At 35.3% G+C, this 18636-nt stretch overlaps 1 protein-coding gene across 2 annotated transcripts in view; it reads left to right on the forward strand.

Annotated features, from left to right (window-relative positions):
* The window catches only part of LOC107718563 (coronin-7-like), a 55073-nt gene extending 36914 nt beyond the window's left edge, over positions 1–18159 (forward strand). For both annotated transcript variants that reach the window (XM_016525682.1, XM_016525681.1), the window contains 2 exons: positions 17845–17928; positions 18072–18159. In XM_016525682.1, coding sequence (XP_016381168.1) covers positions 17845–17928; positions 18072–18158 — 171 coding nt within the window. In that variant the 3' untranslated portion in view covers position 18159. The remainder of the gene's footprint in view (positions 1–17844; positions 17929–18071) is intronic.
* The last annotated feature ends 477 nt before the right edge of the window (positions 18160–18636 follow it).

The raw sequence follows: 18636 nt of genomic DNA on the forward strand, positions 1-18636 counted from the left end.
ATTTCTCTGCATCTCTGCAGCTTCATTTGAACTTTTCACGTTAAACTTTTTTAATTTTATTTATTATTGTTAATTAATATGTATTTATATTTAATTAATGTTACGTTTACAATATATAATGTATAAAAGTGAAAAGTTAATAATACACTTTTTTCCAAAAAACTTTTTTTAATATTCTAGTTGTCCATTTTCCAAAAAAAGAGATTTGTTACTGTTTTTTGGTCCACTTAAGGAGTCTGGATGTGTTTTTTAAAAGAGGACTTAAGACTAAAAACCTAAGTAAATTTGGATAAATTATAGCTTCGTCACTGCTGCACTGTTATTGTGTTGTTATGTGGATGAGGTTTGTCACACTGTCCTTCTCAATGTAAGCTGAAGCGTCTCTCTCTTTGAGAACTCTCAGTCCCCTGTTGGCGAATGTCTTTTCCCTCTGGGCCCCTGCGTCCCGTCTGAGACAGCGGTAGTGCCAGGTTCTCTCCCCACATGTGGCCAATCCGCCGTCCCCGTCCTGAGGTCGACCGCAGTCTGGCAAACGCTTCCTCAGAGGGATTCCGGACAATTAGTGTCGTGGCAAAATAATGACAGGCTTTTCTTCCACTTCTGTGCTGTTTTATTTAACACTGATCCGTTCGGTTTCACACAATTAAAGCCTTAAATTTAACAGCTCAGGACGAAGATCACTAATGGATGATTCTTCAGTTAGACAAACTCCTGTCATCTAGGTTTTTCGCTTGTTTGCTTTGAAGAATAGATTATAATATTGTCTCTGTTTAATCATTTTCTGTTTAATCAAAAGTAAGTTTTGTTGGAATTTTTAAATTTATTCTGACATCAAAGTGACATTACAGGGTTCCAATAAAATCTTATTTTATTTTATTTTTTATTTTGCTTTATTTTATTGATTGTATACTTTTTATATTTTTATATTTAATAATTAATGGTAGATATTTCTAATAATTTAATATTGTACTTTTATATTATATTATTATATTTTAATTCTTTTATTATTATATATTAAATTGTATTTATCTAAATCAGTTTTTTTTGCTTTACATTTTTGTTTGTATATTTCATAATTAATTATAGAAATGTATATAGTTTTTAAAATAATATAGTTTGAAGTAGTTTTTTTTGTAGTGTCTCTAAATGAGGAATTCCCCAAATCTTCTGTGCTGTGATCTACTGTTTCTGCAACCTGTCCCGAGTTGGAAAACTCTTCTTGGCTCTTCACGTGCATCGGTATATGATGTGATGTTTAAATCCAGACCAGTTATCAGTTTGTTTTGTCAGTTTTACCATCTTCAACCCCCCCGAGCAGCTGCTTGAGTTATATGAGAAAGTTGCTTCTATTTTCCCTTTTTAAAGCTGTTTTTAGTCATTTATATTGCCTTAACAGATGCCGTTGAGCAATGTGGCCTCAATGAAAATTAATGCTGCGGCTGCCGGTGGTTTTTCATGACTTGATATGACTTTCAACGACTTGGCGTTCGCGATCGCTAATGCTTTTTGCACCATGACGTTTTTCCCAGCAATCACAGGACCTGGATTGAGTTACTTTCCCCCTCCATTTGCGTCAGGCCCCACTGCCCTGGACACCCTGACCTCCTCTTGGCGAAGTGCTCGCCCGTCCATCGTGATTCGATGCTTGTTCCGGAAACATGGCTTTTAAATAAAACCAGGACTACCTTTAAAAGGCTGATGCTGAAATCCTCAGGTTACTTGTTCCGTTTAAGGGTAGCACTTGTGATGTGTTAGCTGTGTGTGTGTTATCTTACCACACAACCTGTGATGGACTATTTCTGAAAACGCCGCGTCAGCTTACGTGCAAACGGCACACGTCTGTGCTAACAGAGTACCACTTTCCCACGGGTGTTGGTTATCAGAGAAGGTTCATGAATGCTAATCTATATCTTCCACTTTATAGGCAGTTTTAAAAGTAGCTAACAGTTCTGTGATTATGTTCACCGCTCATGTGTTTACATTACATGTAACTGTATTGGTCGTGAGCCGTGCTGCAGGATGATGAGGTATAGAGATCTTCAGGAAGTGAGCGAGGCCGCAGGAGTTGTTTGGACGTCGAGTGCCAGGCACTGTAAGTCAACACCGGTGAGAAAGCACCTCGGCGAGTGAACGTCTGTTCAACCTCCGTCTTTCTCTCTGTATTTTTAGCCTCCCTCACAGGAGTCATGGAGCTAGATAAACGGCAAACCTTCTGCCTGCTGACCCTGTGACCTGATGGATGAGTAGGATGTTTGATAGATAGATATGTAGGTAGATGGATGGATGGATGGATGGATGGATAGATAGATAGGTGGATAGATATGTAGGTAGGTAGATAGATAGATGGATGGATGGATGGATGGATAGGTGGATAGATATGTAGGTGGATGGATGGATAGATAGGTGGATAGATATGTAGATAGATAGATAGATAGATAGATAGATAGATAGGTGGATAGATATGTAGATAGATAGATAGATAGATAGATAGATGGATAGATTGATGGATAGATATGTAGATAGATAGACAGACAGACAGATAGATAGATAGATATGTAGGTGGATGGATGTATGGATGGATGTATGGATGGATAGATAGGTGGATAGATATGTATGTGGATGGATGGATAGATAGGTGGATAGATATGTAGGTAGGTAGATGGAAGGATGGATGGATGGATGGATGGATGGATAGATAGATGGATAGGTGGATAGGTGGATAGATAGATAGGTGGATAGATATGTAGGTAGGTAGACAGACAGACAGACAGACAGATAGATAGATAGATGGATGGATAGACAGGTGGATAGATATGTAGGTAGGTGGATGGATGGATAGATAGGTCGATAGATATGTAGGTGGATAGATAGATAGATAGATAGATAGGTGGGTAGACAGATTGACAGAAGGTAAGTAGGTAGAGTGGGTAGATAGATAGTTGGGTAGGTAGATTGGTAGTTATGGAAAGTAAATGTGTAAGTCATAGCTCTGGTCAGGCCTCTTTCTGGTTCTGTTACTGATTTGATTCCCATCACTCTCTGTCTGCAGCTCATAGTCAAACTTTTCAGTTTCCTTATATTCTTCCTCTGCTGTCTTTTCTAAAGCGCTCATTTGTTCTCTCCTGCTCTCCATTTTCCCCCTCTTTTTGATTTTTCCATCTGGCAGTTTCAGCCCGATGCCAATATTTGTCTTTCTTTCCGTCGGCAGGCAGTGACGTCTGTGTGGTGAGCAGTTATACGGAAGAGCAGAGTTTAGAAATTGAGCCCTGTGTCAGAAGAGCGCAGACCTTTAATCCACACAAGATGGCTTTTCAAAATAGTCCACACACTGTAAATACTGTTTTTTTTTTTAGACATAACTAATTTTTTATAAATTGTCCAGACAACAAGAAAATTCAAGTTTATTGGCTCTCAACTAAGCTGCAAGTTGAATGATAACTGTTGTTTCAACTCAAAAATGCATGTTGAAACAACTGCATCTCACCGAAAAAAATTAAGATAACAAAAAATTTGAAGACAGTGGGGTAACAAAGTTTTTTAAGTTAAGTCAGCGAGTGTTTTTCAGTGCAAGCGGCTCCTGCTGTAGATGTGTCTGTGTGTCGAGCGTCTGCTTCATCTCATGTGAACAGCCATTATATCTCAACAACTATCAGTCGTTTCCAACAGAGATCAGTGATGTTGGTTTTTATTTATCAACTGTGGACCGTTTGGTCATGTGAACGTTCAGAGATTCAACACTTTTCACACTATAAAAAGTGATTTTTCTGAGTCCTAAATAAAATAAGATTATTGGAGTACTTTTACAAGAAAGTACTATTTCTACTTAAAAATGTCATGTTTAATTCAATGTGTTACTTATGGAAGCCCGTTTCCACCAATGAATAAAAAATTAAAAAGGCAATTGCAATTTTTTATCTTTATACAATTTATACAATTCTGACTTTTTTTTCTCAGAATTGCATGATATAAATTTGCAATAGCAAGAAATAAAGTTTATATCTCGCAGTTCTGAGTTTTTTCTTGCAATAGTTTCTATCACAATTCTGAGAAAAAGTCTGAATTGCAAGAAAAAAGTCAGAATTGTGAGAGAAAAAGTCACAGTTACCTTCATTGTTTATTCAGTGGTGGAAACAGGCTTCCTTGTCATTTGTTTCTAATTATTTGTAAAAGTCACTTGCAATTTGTGAGTCAAAATGTTTTGCACAACCAATATTTTTTTCTTTTTTGTGCAGACTAGTTGAATTTGTTTACTAATTTTTAATTTTACAATGTTTTTTCCAGTTTTTCACCCCAACTTTCTCTTACATGATGATCGAAATGATAATTCCACATTTTTGGAATAAAATGATCAGCTCGTTTGTTCAATTCAATTCAATTCAAGTTTATTTGTATAGTGCTTTTCACGATACAAATCGTTGCAAAGCAACTTTACAGCAAATTAAGTTTCTACAATATTTAGTGGTAGCTTATCAGTGGTGACTGTCAGTCAATGTACATATGGCAGAAATGTACGGAAAAATCAAGTAAAGACGTAATCAAACAGACGATGAACACTATTAACAGCAATTATTATATGATGCAATCCAACTTATAGCAAAATGTGGTAGTTCTGTATGTTTGTCTTGCTAAGGCTAATTTTATGGTTATTAATTCATGTATTTCTTCACTCTCACATTCATCTCATATTCTCCACTGTTGTCTCCTTGGCAAACGTGCAGTAACTTTGGAAAATCTTGATTTTGGACAAAATTATTGATATAAAGAAGTTTGCATAGATTTATGTTTGTTTTCCTTCTTTGTTTAGGTCATAGTTTTAAAAATGCCATTATTATTTTTTTATGATTTTCATATTTTATTACTGCAGTCTTGGGACTGGGATGTGGGTAAATAAAACCTAAACATAAAAGGCATTTGAAAAGTAGCAGAAATAAATGATGAAGGCCTGGTAGAAAGTTTCCAAAACCGTTTTAATGTGACCTTTATTTAACAATTTGTTGTTTATAATAAACATCATAAAAGTTGAAGAAACACCCATAATCAAAATGCAAACTCATGGGAAACACAGTCATCCAAGAGCAGCAGGGTGGAGAAATGTACTTATTTACTGATTTATTTTACTTGGTCAGTTACTGTTATTACTAGACTTTTTTCTAATAATTTGAATATGTGAAACAGCTCTCCATTGACATGAATGTGAACAAATGCATTTAGCTGTTGTTCGTTTCATGAACTGTTGAAGCACTTCTTAAATGAGCTCTCATGACAGTCAAGTGCATTTCTTTATCACATTCGTTACTCACTGAAATATTCCTGGCTGGTGCGGTTCATGAAAATACATGCTAGTGATACATGCACATCTGCACTATTGCACTCAGTGAGTGTGTATGAAAATATGAGTTTCTAATTTCTTCAGTATTCATTTTCCTAGCCGACATAAATCAACAAAATAATGTCTTTTCATAATGTGCATCTTCATCTCCAGTATATACCGTTTAAATGGACTCGTTTGACTCCTCCATCTGTCTGGTGGGTTTGGCGTCCTGGGGTCCCGTTGATCTGATGGTTATCCTAAAGTCTTTCCTTTTGGCTTTCTCTTTTCCGCTGTCCCATCTTTATTTTCCATCTCTTGTGCTGTACGTTTAATCTTTCCGTCCTAATTCTAGGTTTATTCATATTATAATCAGTGTCAGTCCCGACCAGGCGCCGAGTGATCAATCCAGCTAACCAATCACAGCATATTTCAGAAGGCGGGCCTTCATTTGATACAGGAACTATTCCAGCCGTTCATGCCAGACTGGGGAGAGAGGTGTTGTAATAATGTAAAATATAATATAATGTAAAATATGCGAAAAATAATGTGTTTTTCGAACAACCTAGTATGAGAGCCTGTTCTAGTACACCCCCAAAACAAAATCAAGACTTTGTAAAAGAGCATAATAGGACCCCTTTAAATGAATCAGCTCATAAGAGTCATTTGTTCTGTATGTTTGTTGTACACTAATGAGGACATCGCAGTTGGAAGTCACGTTGTCTGTTTATTCTCAGGAGCATCTCTGCAGAGAACCGAAAGAGTTGGTGAATCATTGGTGAACATACTGTTGGGAACTGTGACTCAGTGAGTCGATTCACTGTTATGTATTTATTTACATTATATTAATTTTAATATTTGGCTATATTCAGAAGGGAGAGCATATTTCATTCAGTTCTTGTGTTGTAAATTAAATTTAAGTAAATAAACAAATTTTTATTACTTATTGTAATATTAAATACTATTCAATTATTTAATATATTTCTATCTATCTATCTATCTATCTATCTAGCTATCTATTCAGAAGGGAAACCGTGTTCCATTCGGTCCTTGCGTTCTAAATGAAATCTAAATAAATTAACAAATATTTATTTATAAATATTTATGTATAAGTAAATAAGCAAATAACTAAATGTAGTTATTTGTATTTGTATTCGTATTTATTTGCATTCAGATGGTGGAGTGTGTTCTGCATGCTCACTAAAAAAATAGGTCAAGAGTTTCTGCCACAGGCACTGGAGCTCAGAGAAAGCCTTCTCTGTTACAGTACAAAGCATGATCAGCTCAGATCCTGACCCTGCTGTGTTTGCGTGAGTGTATGTACAGTATGTGCCCCGAGCACACAAACACGCGCCTTGAGCCAACATCACATTTACAGCACAAGAAGATGCTTTCACTGCTGTTTGCCGTCGTTTCTGGTGCTCCTGGAAAGGCTTGCAGTCCGTTACGCCTTCTGAATTTTTCGTCTGTGTCATCTTTCTTGACAGTGTAGTTTTGGTTTGGGAAAAATGGCAGCGGACATCAGGAAGATGGTTTTAATCAGCAGTGAAAGAGTAGTAGTAGACTGTACAGGAAATGGAGGAATTAAATGGATGGTTTGCATTTTGTCCGTTCCCCTCGAATTCAGTTTTCTTCATTCCGTCCGTTTTACGCCAACTGAACATTTACAGAGGGAAGGGGTCGCCATTACTGAAAATAGAGCTTGAGAGCAGGTTTATCCTAATTAAACAATAAACACAGAAGAAAACATCAAGTATGTCTGATTAGAAGAAAGAGAGACTAGTTTCGGCAAAATAAGGCGCAGGTTGAAAGGGAAGGACAATCCCAGATGCTCCATCCAGATCACTCCGGGACAGGAAACAGAGTCTCTTTAATCAGGACGTGGATCAGGTGAATAAATCCCGCTCTGCTCATTAACCCTGTCAAAGCACACGCTCATGTTACAGTCCTAACAATAATCACATTTTCTGGGGGACCGCAAAAGGAGACATTAGGCAAAACATCTCCATGCAATAAAAGTGAATGAGGATGGATGCTATCAAGCTCCAAAACGTACAAACAACACCACTTGTGTGCTGTATTAGAAGTCTTATAAAGCAAAATACTGCAAAAAAAGGGCTTCTTAAGTTAATTAATCTTTTTGTCTTATTTTTCTGTAAAAATCCATAAAGATGCATTTAAATTTAAACAGCACTGCATAAGATATTAAGACTTGTATCTTGAATATGTGTATATTTTGTCATACTGCCTACAGATTTGATTTATTTATTTTTAATTTTTTCAAACTTTTTTTATACTTAAAAAAAATAAATAAATAATAAAATAAAATCTGCCAGTGCAGTAATACAAAATATACTTAGTTTGGGGTTGGTAAGATTTTGTAATGTTTTTGAAAGAAGTCTCTTCTGGTCACCAAGGCTGCATTTATTTGATCAAAAAATACAGTAATATTGTAAAATATTATCACAATTTTTAATAGTTTTTAATAACTAAAATGTAATTTATTCCTGTGATGCAAAGCTGAATTTTCAGCATCATTACTCCAGTCTTCAGTGTCACATGATCCTTCAGAAATCAGTTTAATATGCTGATTTGCTGCTCATAAAAACATTTCTGATTATTATCAATGTTGAAAAACAGTTGTGCTGCTTCAAATTTTTGTGGAAATATTTTTTTCAGGAATGAAAAGTTCAAAATAACTGCATTTATTGGAAATAGAAATCTGTTGCAACATTACAAATATTTTTACTGTCACATTTGATCAATTCATCCTTGCCCAAAAAAATAAAAATACAATAAATATATTTAAATATAAAATGTTTAGTAGTTAGTCATTTTCATTTATTTATACTTAATTAATTAATTTATTTTTGCGGTAGCTATGTGAAGAATAGAACAGAAATATAAGTCTATATCCTGCTTTGTCACATCAGAAATGTTACATTATATGGATAACCTGGGTTGTGATCAGTAAGTATTAGGGGGGGAAAAAAAACTTTCTTTTCAATAACATGCACCGAGAAATCGCAGTTAGATCAGGAACATGTATAAAGACAGTTAACAGGGTCAGTTTTGTTTTCATCTTGACTCTAGGGTTCAAAAACACGGGTCTATTTAGCACCAGAAATAGCTGTACTACTGTTACATGTCAAACAACCCTATTATGCGGGCATTTTTCTTAAGCAAACCAGCAGAAAGGAGTTGTTTGGAAACCTAACGCTGAATCACTCTGACAGAGGTCAGCAGCAGCAGCATCAATGACAGATGCGAGACACGACTGGAAAAGCAATGAAAGAAGCGAGATGGTTACCCAGAGGGGAAAATATGAAGTCGCACTACATTTCTGAGGTCTGCTGCTCACTGATCTCTCTGCCACTAGCGTATGAAGTGCGGGAGAAGAAGAGAAGTCGAAATTGCTCCCACATGTGCTGGAGGACACCTGATAGTCCTCTCGCTGGGTGGATCGACATTCTCTGTCAGTGACACAGCTGCGTTCTCCGTCTGTTTAACCTCGCCGCACAAAAAAGCCCTTCAGCGGGCCTTCAGGTTGTTTTGGTTGGGAGCGAAGCTCTACATAAATCCCCGCTCGACCAGGAGCTGACTTTGAGCTTTGACTTTCTCCCGGTGTTCAGGTGTTCTTCGCTGTTATTTTTATCATCTCAGGTTCTCCTGGGTGTTTTCTCAAACGCTCTCTGAAGGGTTTGTCTTTGCCGCGCGGCTGTGTGGATTTGATTTGATCTCAGCTCGTTTAGCATGAGCTGAATTCTGGACGCTGCGCTTTGTTCCTCCGCTAAAGAAAACAGGGCGCTCTCATGTCGTTTCGCTGGCGTGTGTGTGTTTCTGAAGGGCCACGTTATTGGAGATGAATCTCAGGAACTTACTGGACGTGTCAGAGTAGTTTGCAGCCGAGTAGTGAGTTAAAATCCTTGTCCTAAAGAAACATCAAGGTGTCTTGGCAACAGCTCCTCGGTCAGCTAGTCTGGTGTGTAGCATTTATTTTCTATGATGATATCAAAATAGTTGATTTTTTAATGATGTGCGAGCTGATACTATCGAGTATGTCCCCTATAATTCGAGTTATGAAAGCAAACAAATGTCTCTGTATGGGTTTTTGGTTTATATATATACAGTGGTGTGAAAAAGTGTTGACCCCCTTCCTGATTTCTTATTTTTTTGCATGTTTGTCACACTTTAACGTTTCAGATCATCAAACAAATTTAAATATTAGTCAAAGATAACACAAGTAAACACAACATGCAGTTTTTAAATGAAGGTTTTTATTATTAAGGGAAAACAAAACCCAAAACTACATGGCCCTGTGTGAAAAAGTGTATGCCCCCTAAACCTAATAACTGGTTCGGCCACCCTTAGCAGCAACAACTGCAATCAAGCGTTTGCGATAACTTGCAATGAGTCTGTTACAGAAGGGGGCCAACACTTTTTCACACCACTGTATATATATATACACACATGCAAGAGTGCTGTTTTCTCGAATATCAGCACGCACATAAACACAATCGCAAATGTGATATTTTATACAAGAACATTACAAAAAACAAGAAGTTAATATTGAATGACTTACATTTTAGACACAATATTATCTTTTAATTTTTTCTGTTTCGCCAACGAAAATAGTTCCAAATCCAAACAAAGCCGGAGCAGGACATTTGTAATTACTTAGCGACCGCAAAAAGAGTACGCTCTATATAGTATGAATGTGTGTAGAATGAATGTAATCTACATTTGCCATGTTGTCATCGTCACGTGACCTTCCAGCGTCAGTTGCGTCGCTTCACCGTCATTCATAAACCCTCTCCCGTGGCCTCATGGGATAGTAAAGTGTCCATCGTATGCACACTTCAGAATCACACCAGAAGTAGTAGGTCATCCGGGTGCTTTTTGCCTACTCTTTCATGAGTACTGTGAATTCGGACATACTTTTTTTGTCTCGTACTGTTTTTCGCCTCCTATATTGTAGTAAAGTATGTGATTTCGGATACAGCCAGTCACTTGTTTGTTTCTCAATGAGTCGGCCGTTTTGAATGAATCATTTGAAGGAATGATTCAATGAATCACTCATTAAGACAGGGACTTGCCGCCACCTACTGGCAGTTTTAGTGTCATATTTATTTATCCATGACAGGCCTAAACCAGCCAAAGTACCAGCACAAAGACACACTCAGCAGAATATTTATTTATAGAATAGATTTTTTTTTGTCAATATTGCTCACCCATACTAGCATGTACATGGTAAAAAGTTTGTAATTATTATTATTTAATTTTTTTTATGTTTTTGGTGGTCTTTATTTGATCAAAAATACAGTAAAAATTGTGAAATATTATTACAATTTAAAGAATTGTTTTCTATGTGAAAATATTGTAAAACGTAATTTATTCCTGTGGTGGCAAAGCTGAATTTTCAGCATCATTACTCCAGACTTCAGTGTCACATGATCCTTCAGAAATTATTCTAATATGCTGATTTGCTGCTGAAATACAGCTTTGGTGAGCATAAGAGACTTTTTTTTATAACATTAAAAAAAAAATCGTAATTATTACAAACTTTTGACCGGTAGTGTATCTTTTTAAATTCAGCCAGATCAAAATCTCCATAACAGTTTTCTAAATTTGGTTTCAATGAAATCATTGGTCAAATTTGTTACTTTGTTGTTCTAGGATCTTTGAGTTGTATTAAGTAGAGTTTACTGTTTTTGTAGGGTCTTTATTTTGTAGTACTTTACATACTACGTTGATAAGTACACTTTTTATGCTAGTTTACTTATTCACTTTGGAAATTGCCACTAACACAATGGCTCTGTCCCAAATGACACATTTGAAATGAACTGGCAGCCTTTTGGCCTATGCTCACATTGGTAACGTCCATGAGACCGCAGGGTGTCCCAACTGTAGATTTAGGTCTCAGAAGGGCTGCTATGTGCTCTTGTTTCACTTTTTTGCGTACTTTTCAGTGAGCTTTGAATATGAGATGCCATTCATGTGAAGGTTAGTATGTGCACTGTCTTGAAAGTCTGTTTGGTAAGAACTCCTGAACTTGAACAGAAATGTGACTGAATGTCTCAGTAGAAGTTACTGCGGATGCAGTATCATGATTGATTGATTCCTGTGACGTTATTGACGGCATGTCTGTAAAGCACATGTGAAGGAGCTAATAGTTTACCACGCTCATACCCTTCATGTCAACCGCTGTTTATTTGGTACATAAAGCCAAACTGGATGATAAATGGCTCTTTCTCCTCCTGAGCGCAGCTGCAGAAACACTCGCGACCAGCACTCATGACATCATCCTCCAACATCTTCATCTGCTAAACATCTTACAGGGTATTTATGATTATATTCTTAGCAGGTACATTCTTAGGCATGCGTCTTACAGTGAAGTACTCAGATCAGGATAAGATTGTGACGTCATCTTCACTATACAGTATATGCTACAAAAGCACGCTACTCCTCGTATGAGCATTTATTTCGAATAATGCGACAGGCTGGCATCAATTAGTCTCTTTATAGCACAAGATGAACACATGTGCATGTGGTAACGAAGACTTTTTTTGTCTCTAAGCATAAATACTTCATAAGGAAGTACTTTAAAGCAGCCTAAGCTGGCATTAATACACTAGAAGAAATTTACTTGATAAATGAAAACAAGATCGAGAAGCGACACTACATAAGATGTTAAGCCTTGTTTTCATTGAATGTATTATGAATATAAGTGTATTGCTAGTGTTTTTGTAGATTGAGAAATGTTGGAAACTAGTTATCAAATTTCTTTATTTTCATTTAGTTTTAATTTCCTTTAGTAAGCTTAATGTGCTAAAATAACTAAAACTGAAACATAAAAACATATATATAAAACATTAAAAAAAACAAAAAAAACAAACAAAAAAAAACTACAACCTTAGCTAAAATTAAAATGAAAACAAAACATATAAAAATAAAAATATTTTCGGAATATTAATAAAAACTATAATAGTATTTCAATGCTATTTTTGCAAAATTATATATGTGTATATATATATATATATATATATATATATGAAAAATATTAAAAAATAAAGAAATAATGAAAATAGAAAATATACAAAATGTACATATTTTAAAAATATTAATAAAATTATAATATTTACTAAAAATAGCACTGAAGTGAAAAATAAATGTCTAAATTCATAAATGATGTCTAAATTCACTTGTATCTTTTAAAATGATTGATTTTAAATGTATTATTAATTTATTATTGGAGTGCCTGTCAGCCAGTCAGAATCAAGAATTCAACAGTGTTGTGTTATAATTTGAATGTTGTTCTGTTATAGTCACACAACTTTTTGTCCAGCTGTTTGAACAGCGTTATTGATGATAACAGAAACGTAATCTCCGCTGAATGAATTTCTGAAAGATAACCATATTTGATAATGCATGGGAAATGATGTGATGTTATCGGGCACCTCAGTGTGTTTTCATTTCTAATCACGGGTTGATTTGTTGTTGAGGGATTTCAGTGCCGTGTGGTTTTGTTTGGCAGGACGGGGATGGCTGTGAAGCTGTGACGCGTGTGTCAGCTCAATATCCAGTCCTCCAGTCAGGCTCGGAGTTTCATCTTTTCCTGAACGCTGCAGTCAAACTCAGTGCCAGCAGTCTCTCTCAGGACGAGTCTTGCCAGTGTTTGTTCAACGAGTTGCGAACACATTGTTGCAAGTCGTTCGGAGGCCTGGCCAAGGCCTGTTCACGGAGGGAGGACGAAAAGGACAAGAGGGAAAGGAGGGGGACCGGAGAGAAAGAAAGGTTGAGAGTTCACACAGACTGATGAATGTGTGTGTTCTCAGCCAGCCATCTGCAGACAACACACTCAAACGACAGACTAGGGTCTCCTGCCTCCTCTGCTGTCTTCATCTCTTGTTCCTTCTCACTTTCTTCTACCTTTGATTTGTCGCTCTTTGGGGTTCAGACTCATATTCTCAATAGGGATGCACTGGTTTTAAATTTCTACCTGAAAAATTGCAGATATTAAAATGAACAATGATTTAAAATGATACAAGTGAACTTAGACATCACAAGATTGTAATATAAAGAATGAAAAATTGACTTATTAGACCTATTAGGGATGCTATATTGTTTATTGGCCATATCAGTGTTTTTTATATATATATATATATATTTAAAAAAAATTTCTTTAGTTTTTTTGTGTGTATTTATTTTTTATTTGTTTTATTTATTATTATTTATATATTTGTATTTATTTATTTTATTACACTAATATAACTAATAATTTTTAGCAAATCACAAAAATGATTATAAAATTGAAACTCTGTATATTATAATTTTGTGATGTCTAAATACACTTTTATACATTTATAAAGATTTTTGTTATAGTGTTTTATTTTAAATTTAAAAAAATTTTTTTTTTTACACACAATACTATTGTAACATTTAGTAAATACAATTTAATATCTGCCAGGTTATCAATATTAGCATATTATTAATTAAAAGTTATTAGCCATAACGTTGAAATAATTATCATGAGATTTGCTGAAGATTACATTTAACGGTGTTATTACATTATTAATGTTTTTGAACATTAAACTTTAAGTGAGCGTTAGATGATGGCAAGAGAAACAAGCATTCATAATTAAATATTCAATTAAATTAAATAATATATTAAATATGTTGATTATAAAATTGAAACTCTGTACATTATAATTGTGTGATGTCTAAATACACTTGTAGCATTTATAAAGATTTTTGTTATAGTGTTTTATTTTAAATTTTTTAAACTTTTTTTTTTTACACACAATACTGTTGTAACATTTAGTAAATACAATTTAATATCTGCCAGGTTATCAATATTAGCATATTATTAATTAAAAGTTATTAGCCATAACGTTGAAATAATTATCATGAGATTTGCTGAAGATTACATTTAACGGTGTTATTACATTATTAATGTTTTTGAACATTAAACTTTAAGTGAGCGTTAGATGATGGCAAGAGAAACAAGCATTCATAATTAAATATTCAATTAAATTAAATAATATATTAAATATGTTTATATATAAGAGATTAAATATCGAATAAAACTTATAAGTGTATATATATATTAGGGCTGCACAATTAATCGAATTTCTAATCGCGATTACAATTACGGATGCTACAATTACGTAATCGTTCAAAGCGGCAATTAATCGTTCAAAGTCCACTTATGTTATTCTGTGTGCTTAAGATGCGTTTTTTTCTTTCTACATGTTATCTTAAGGGTTTTTCCCATTATTTTAATTTTAGTTTTACTATAACATTATAATACCATTCATATATTTACTTTTTTATAATTTAAAGAAGTAACCAATCCCCTGTATATTTGACGACACGGCTCCGGGGGGTGAATAAAGGCCTTCTGAAGCGAATCGATGCATTTAAATATCCATATTTAAAATATGCTAGTCTCGCTTACAGCAAAAGAAAACCAGTCTCCTCTTGGCTTGTATCGAAATCCTTCGACATTTTTCTTTACAAATCATCGTTTTCTACTTCTAATTCATGACAGATGTTTTGTTTTGCTCTCTCCTCTGCGCTTCCGCATTTGTCACTTATGCCTACATCCTACGTCATCTGCTGGAATGCCTTGAAAAAAAGAGGTTTTCACAGTGATGCCACAGAAGAACCATTTTGGATTCCTAAAATAACTTTTAGTGAACAGTTCTTAAAGGTCCCCTGAAGTGCCTTGAAACACGCAGCATTATTCTATGTGGTGACGTAATTTCAACTGAAACAGGAAGAGAGGGCGGGACATATCGAGCAGCCCCGCCCCCTTTTTAAAATAGCCAATAGCGTTTCGTTTATATCTGCTCGGGCCAGAGCCGTTGAGCTCGGTAAAGCCGCATTTGACAGCCACAATCTAATAGATTACCCTCTAGATTCAATATGAAACTCTTAGTAAAACAAAATAGTGGTCATAATCATGCTGAGGCTGTGTAGTTGTAAAAGTTTTTAATATATGCCGACTCGTGCATATGATCCGCTCCGTGCGATCGCGTCTCTGGACCGGTACTAATTAACACTGCAAGTGACCGATTTCAGCCGCGGCTTCAGCGTCTATTTTATAGTGTAGGGGGCGGGCGCTTCGGATTCTAGAGAGCATTTGATTGGACAGAAAGTTTGATGAGAAGCTGAAGTACGATGTGATGTAAAAAAAAATCGTTGAGCCGTTTTGGCGGAAGTGACAAACTGCAAGCTTTGAATGCTTATATCTTATAAATGCGAATTTTGTCACTGTTTTGGAGCACACTGCCTTATAGATAACCTTAAGACTAACATATTGATACTAACACCCAAAAAACTTTAATTTTGATTTCATGGGGACTTTAAAAAGAACCATTTCCACTATAAAGAACCTTCTGTGCATTTGAAAGGCTCCATGGATGTTAAAGGTTCTTTATGGAACCTTCGATGCCAATAAAGAACCTGTATTTTTAGGAGTATAAGAGCAGTCAGATGTGGGTTTGGGCCATGCAGACAAATGGATCTTGTCTGTTAAAGTATAACATTCCTGAGTTTTTAGCCCAATAGAAATTTCCAGAGTCAGTGTTGGTGATTCAGGTCGGGATGACCGCAGCTAGAGGAAATTATTTGTATTCGTGTGTGTGGTTTGACTCCTCCTGAACTAATGTGGAGATAAGATTCCATTCGGATGAAATTAATAACTGCTCACATCCAAACTCAGATGTTGACCTCCACACCCAAACTCACATTACTCCGGCGCTGACACCTCCTTCCTCTTCAACCCGTCCCATCAATACTCCAGCTTCAGACAGGTTGTTTATCAGGTTGTTTTTGTGTGGTAAAGTGTGTTTTAAAATGTTTCATCAAGGAAAAATCCTGTCGTTAGAGTGTAGTGTTAAATCAGGAAATAGATATGTTAAATGGAAAAAGTTCACATCCCCTTGAACCCTTGTTTTTTTTTAAGGTATACCAAAAGTGTGGTTTTGCAGTGATGCCATAGAAGAACCATTTTTGGTTCCCTAAAGAACTTTTCAGTGATCAGTTCTTAAAAGAGCCATTTTTTTCTTAGTGTGAAGAACGTTTTAAAAATCTAAAGAACCTTTTTCCACTATAAGAATATTTTGTGGAATGAAAAGATTCCATGGATGTTAAAGGTTCTTGATGTCAGTAAAGAACCTTTATATGTAAGCATGTAAGGTGGAGGTTTACAGTTGAAGGTGGATTTTTTTGCTATCTATCATGACTTGATAAAAGGCTTGTTCCAGTAAAGCTCAACTGCAGCTTGCATGGTGCTCATAATAATAATTAATACAATACGTACCTGGTAATGAACAAAAGTCACTTTCCAAAAAAAGCAAATACATGCGTGTCCAAAATTAATTCGATCAAAGTTTTTGACAGCTATTTTACATCATTTCAAAATTGAGCATACATTTTATGACAAAAATGATATGTTTATTGAAATTATATTGTTATTGATATCGTAATTGTATACACATCAAAATTACAGAAATGATATCGTTCAGTACACTACAAATTTTCAAAGATGTAAATAAAACAATTATTATCGGAGTATGTTATGCAAGAAAATGCTACTTTAGTCTTTCTACTTCTCTAAATTGTATGTTTAATTCATTGCATTATTTGCCTTTTTTTGTGAATTTGACTAGCAATCAGCAATTCATTTGTCACATTTTTTACAAGCAAAGTGAAAAAAAATTTTCCTCCTGATTTACTCAGCAAAGCCAAAACATTTTCTTCTGAACTTACTATCAAACGTTTGTTCTTTTGAGCTTTTTCTTTGAAACTGTCTTTTAAATATTTCCTTTTCTTTAAAACTGTGTTTATTCTGAATTTAGCATCACTTTATTTCTTTTCTTTTTTTTTATTACTTTTGAAACTTTTTTTAGAATTCTGAACCTTCTTTCAGATGTTCTATAAAAACATTCTTTTGAGCTTTTTATTTTCATAGTTGCGTAGAAATACACAGTGCCTTTAGAAATCTCTGTATCAAATACAGACAAGCATCTTTTTCCCCCAGCGTTTCAACTGTTGTTTTGCCGCTAGTGATTATGGCAGCGTCGTTTCAGAAGCATGGTTAGGATGTCAGAGTGATTTAGCCGTCTGTCATTCACATCACAGACAGGCCTGATCTGCCGGCTATCACACAGTCAACTTTAAAGGACAGGAAGAGGATGCATTTTTAGATGTCAGTCGTTCAGTCATCATGGTTCAAGACAGACCGCCATCAGACATCTGCTTTCAACACAACCCATTCATCTCTCAATCTCTGTTCTGTCTCTATATAAGAAAGCGGTTTAAAAGTATTTACTTTTTTTTTTTTAAATGTGCAAATAAGGTCAGCAGCCAACTGGCAAAGGATTTATTCACCAAAGCCAATCTTTACTTGTATTTGATGCTTAGCAAGTGTCAATTGGCTGTCAATTGATTTTGGCTGAAAGCATGTGACCTATTTTATCAATCAGTCAAGCTTTCATGAGTGTCTCATATGTCTCTCTGTGTCTCTACAGTGCGTCCAGGGTCATCAGGCTAATAGAGACTCTCGGGTCCTTTGGGTCAAAGATGACAGCTTGCTCACTACTGGCTTTAACCAGGTAATTCTGAAGTTTACTACATACTTAAACGTGCATTATGTTTAATGTAGTGTAATGTGCACTAAATCACTAATTTATAATGGGGTTGCTTCTCCGATGTGTTAATAATGGAATGTGAAGTGTAAGTGCATCTGTGTTTGCAGATGAGGCAGCAGGAAGTGAGACTCTGGGACAGCAGGAAATTGAGCTCGTCTCTCAGCTCGCTGTCTTTGGCCACGTCCAACGCGTAAGTCAATCACATCAATGCGATTCATGCGCTCTACATGTGACGGATTTTCTGTGGTTTGTGTAGGGAAAATAGTTGCAGTCTGCAGGTGTGTAAATGCATGTGCTGGATGGAAGAAAAAACTTGTCTTTGAGAGCATCAATGACCACATTTACATGTGTATAGTTCATTATTCCTTTATTCTGAAAAAAAATAATAATTTAATCAATCCATTAATTCTCATATCCTTTAAAACGGCATGCAAGAGTACAGTAAATGGAAAAATGCATGTCATTTTTCGGATGCTTACTCCCGAATGCATGTTGACTGATGTTCATTTCTTTTAATATTTAGTTTGGGGTCATTAGAATTTTTTTTTTTTTAAGAAATCAATACTTTTACTCAGCAAGGATGCATTAAATTGATCAAAAGTGACAGTAAAGACATTCATAAAGTTACAAAATATTTTTATTTCAAATAAATGCTGTTCTTTTGAACTTTCT

This window comes from Sinocyclocheilus rhinocerous, unplaced genomic scaffold (genome assembly GCF_001515625.1).
Source record: "Sinocyclocheilus rhinocerous isolate Xijiao unplaced genomic scaffold, SAMN03320098_v1.1 scaffold182, whole genome shotgun sequence".
Lineage (NCBI taxonomy): Eukaryota > Metazoa > Chordata > Actinopteri > Cypriniformes > Cyprinidae > Sinocyclocheilus > Sinocyclocheilus rhinocerous.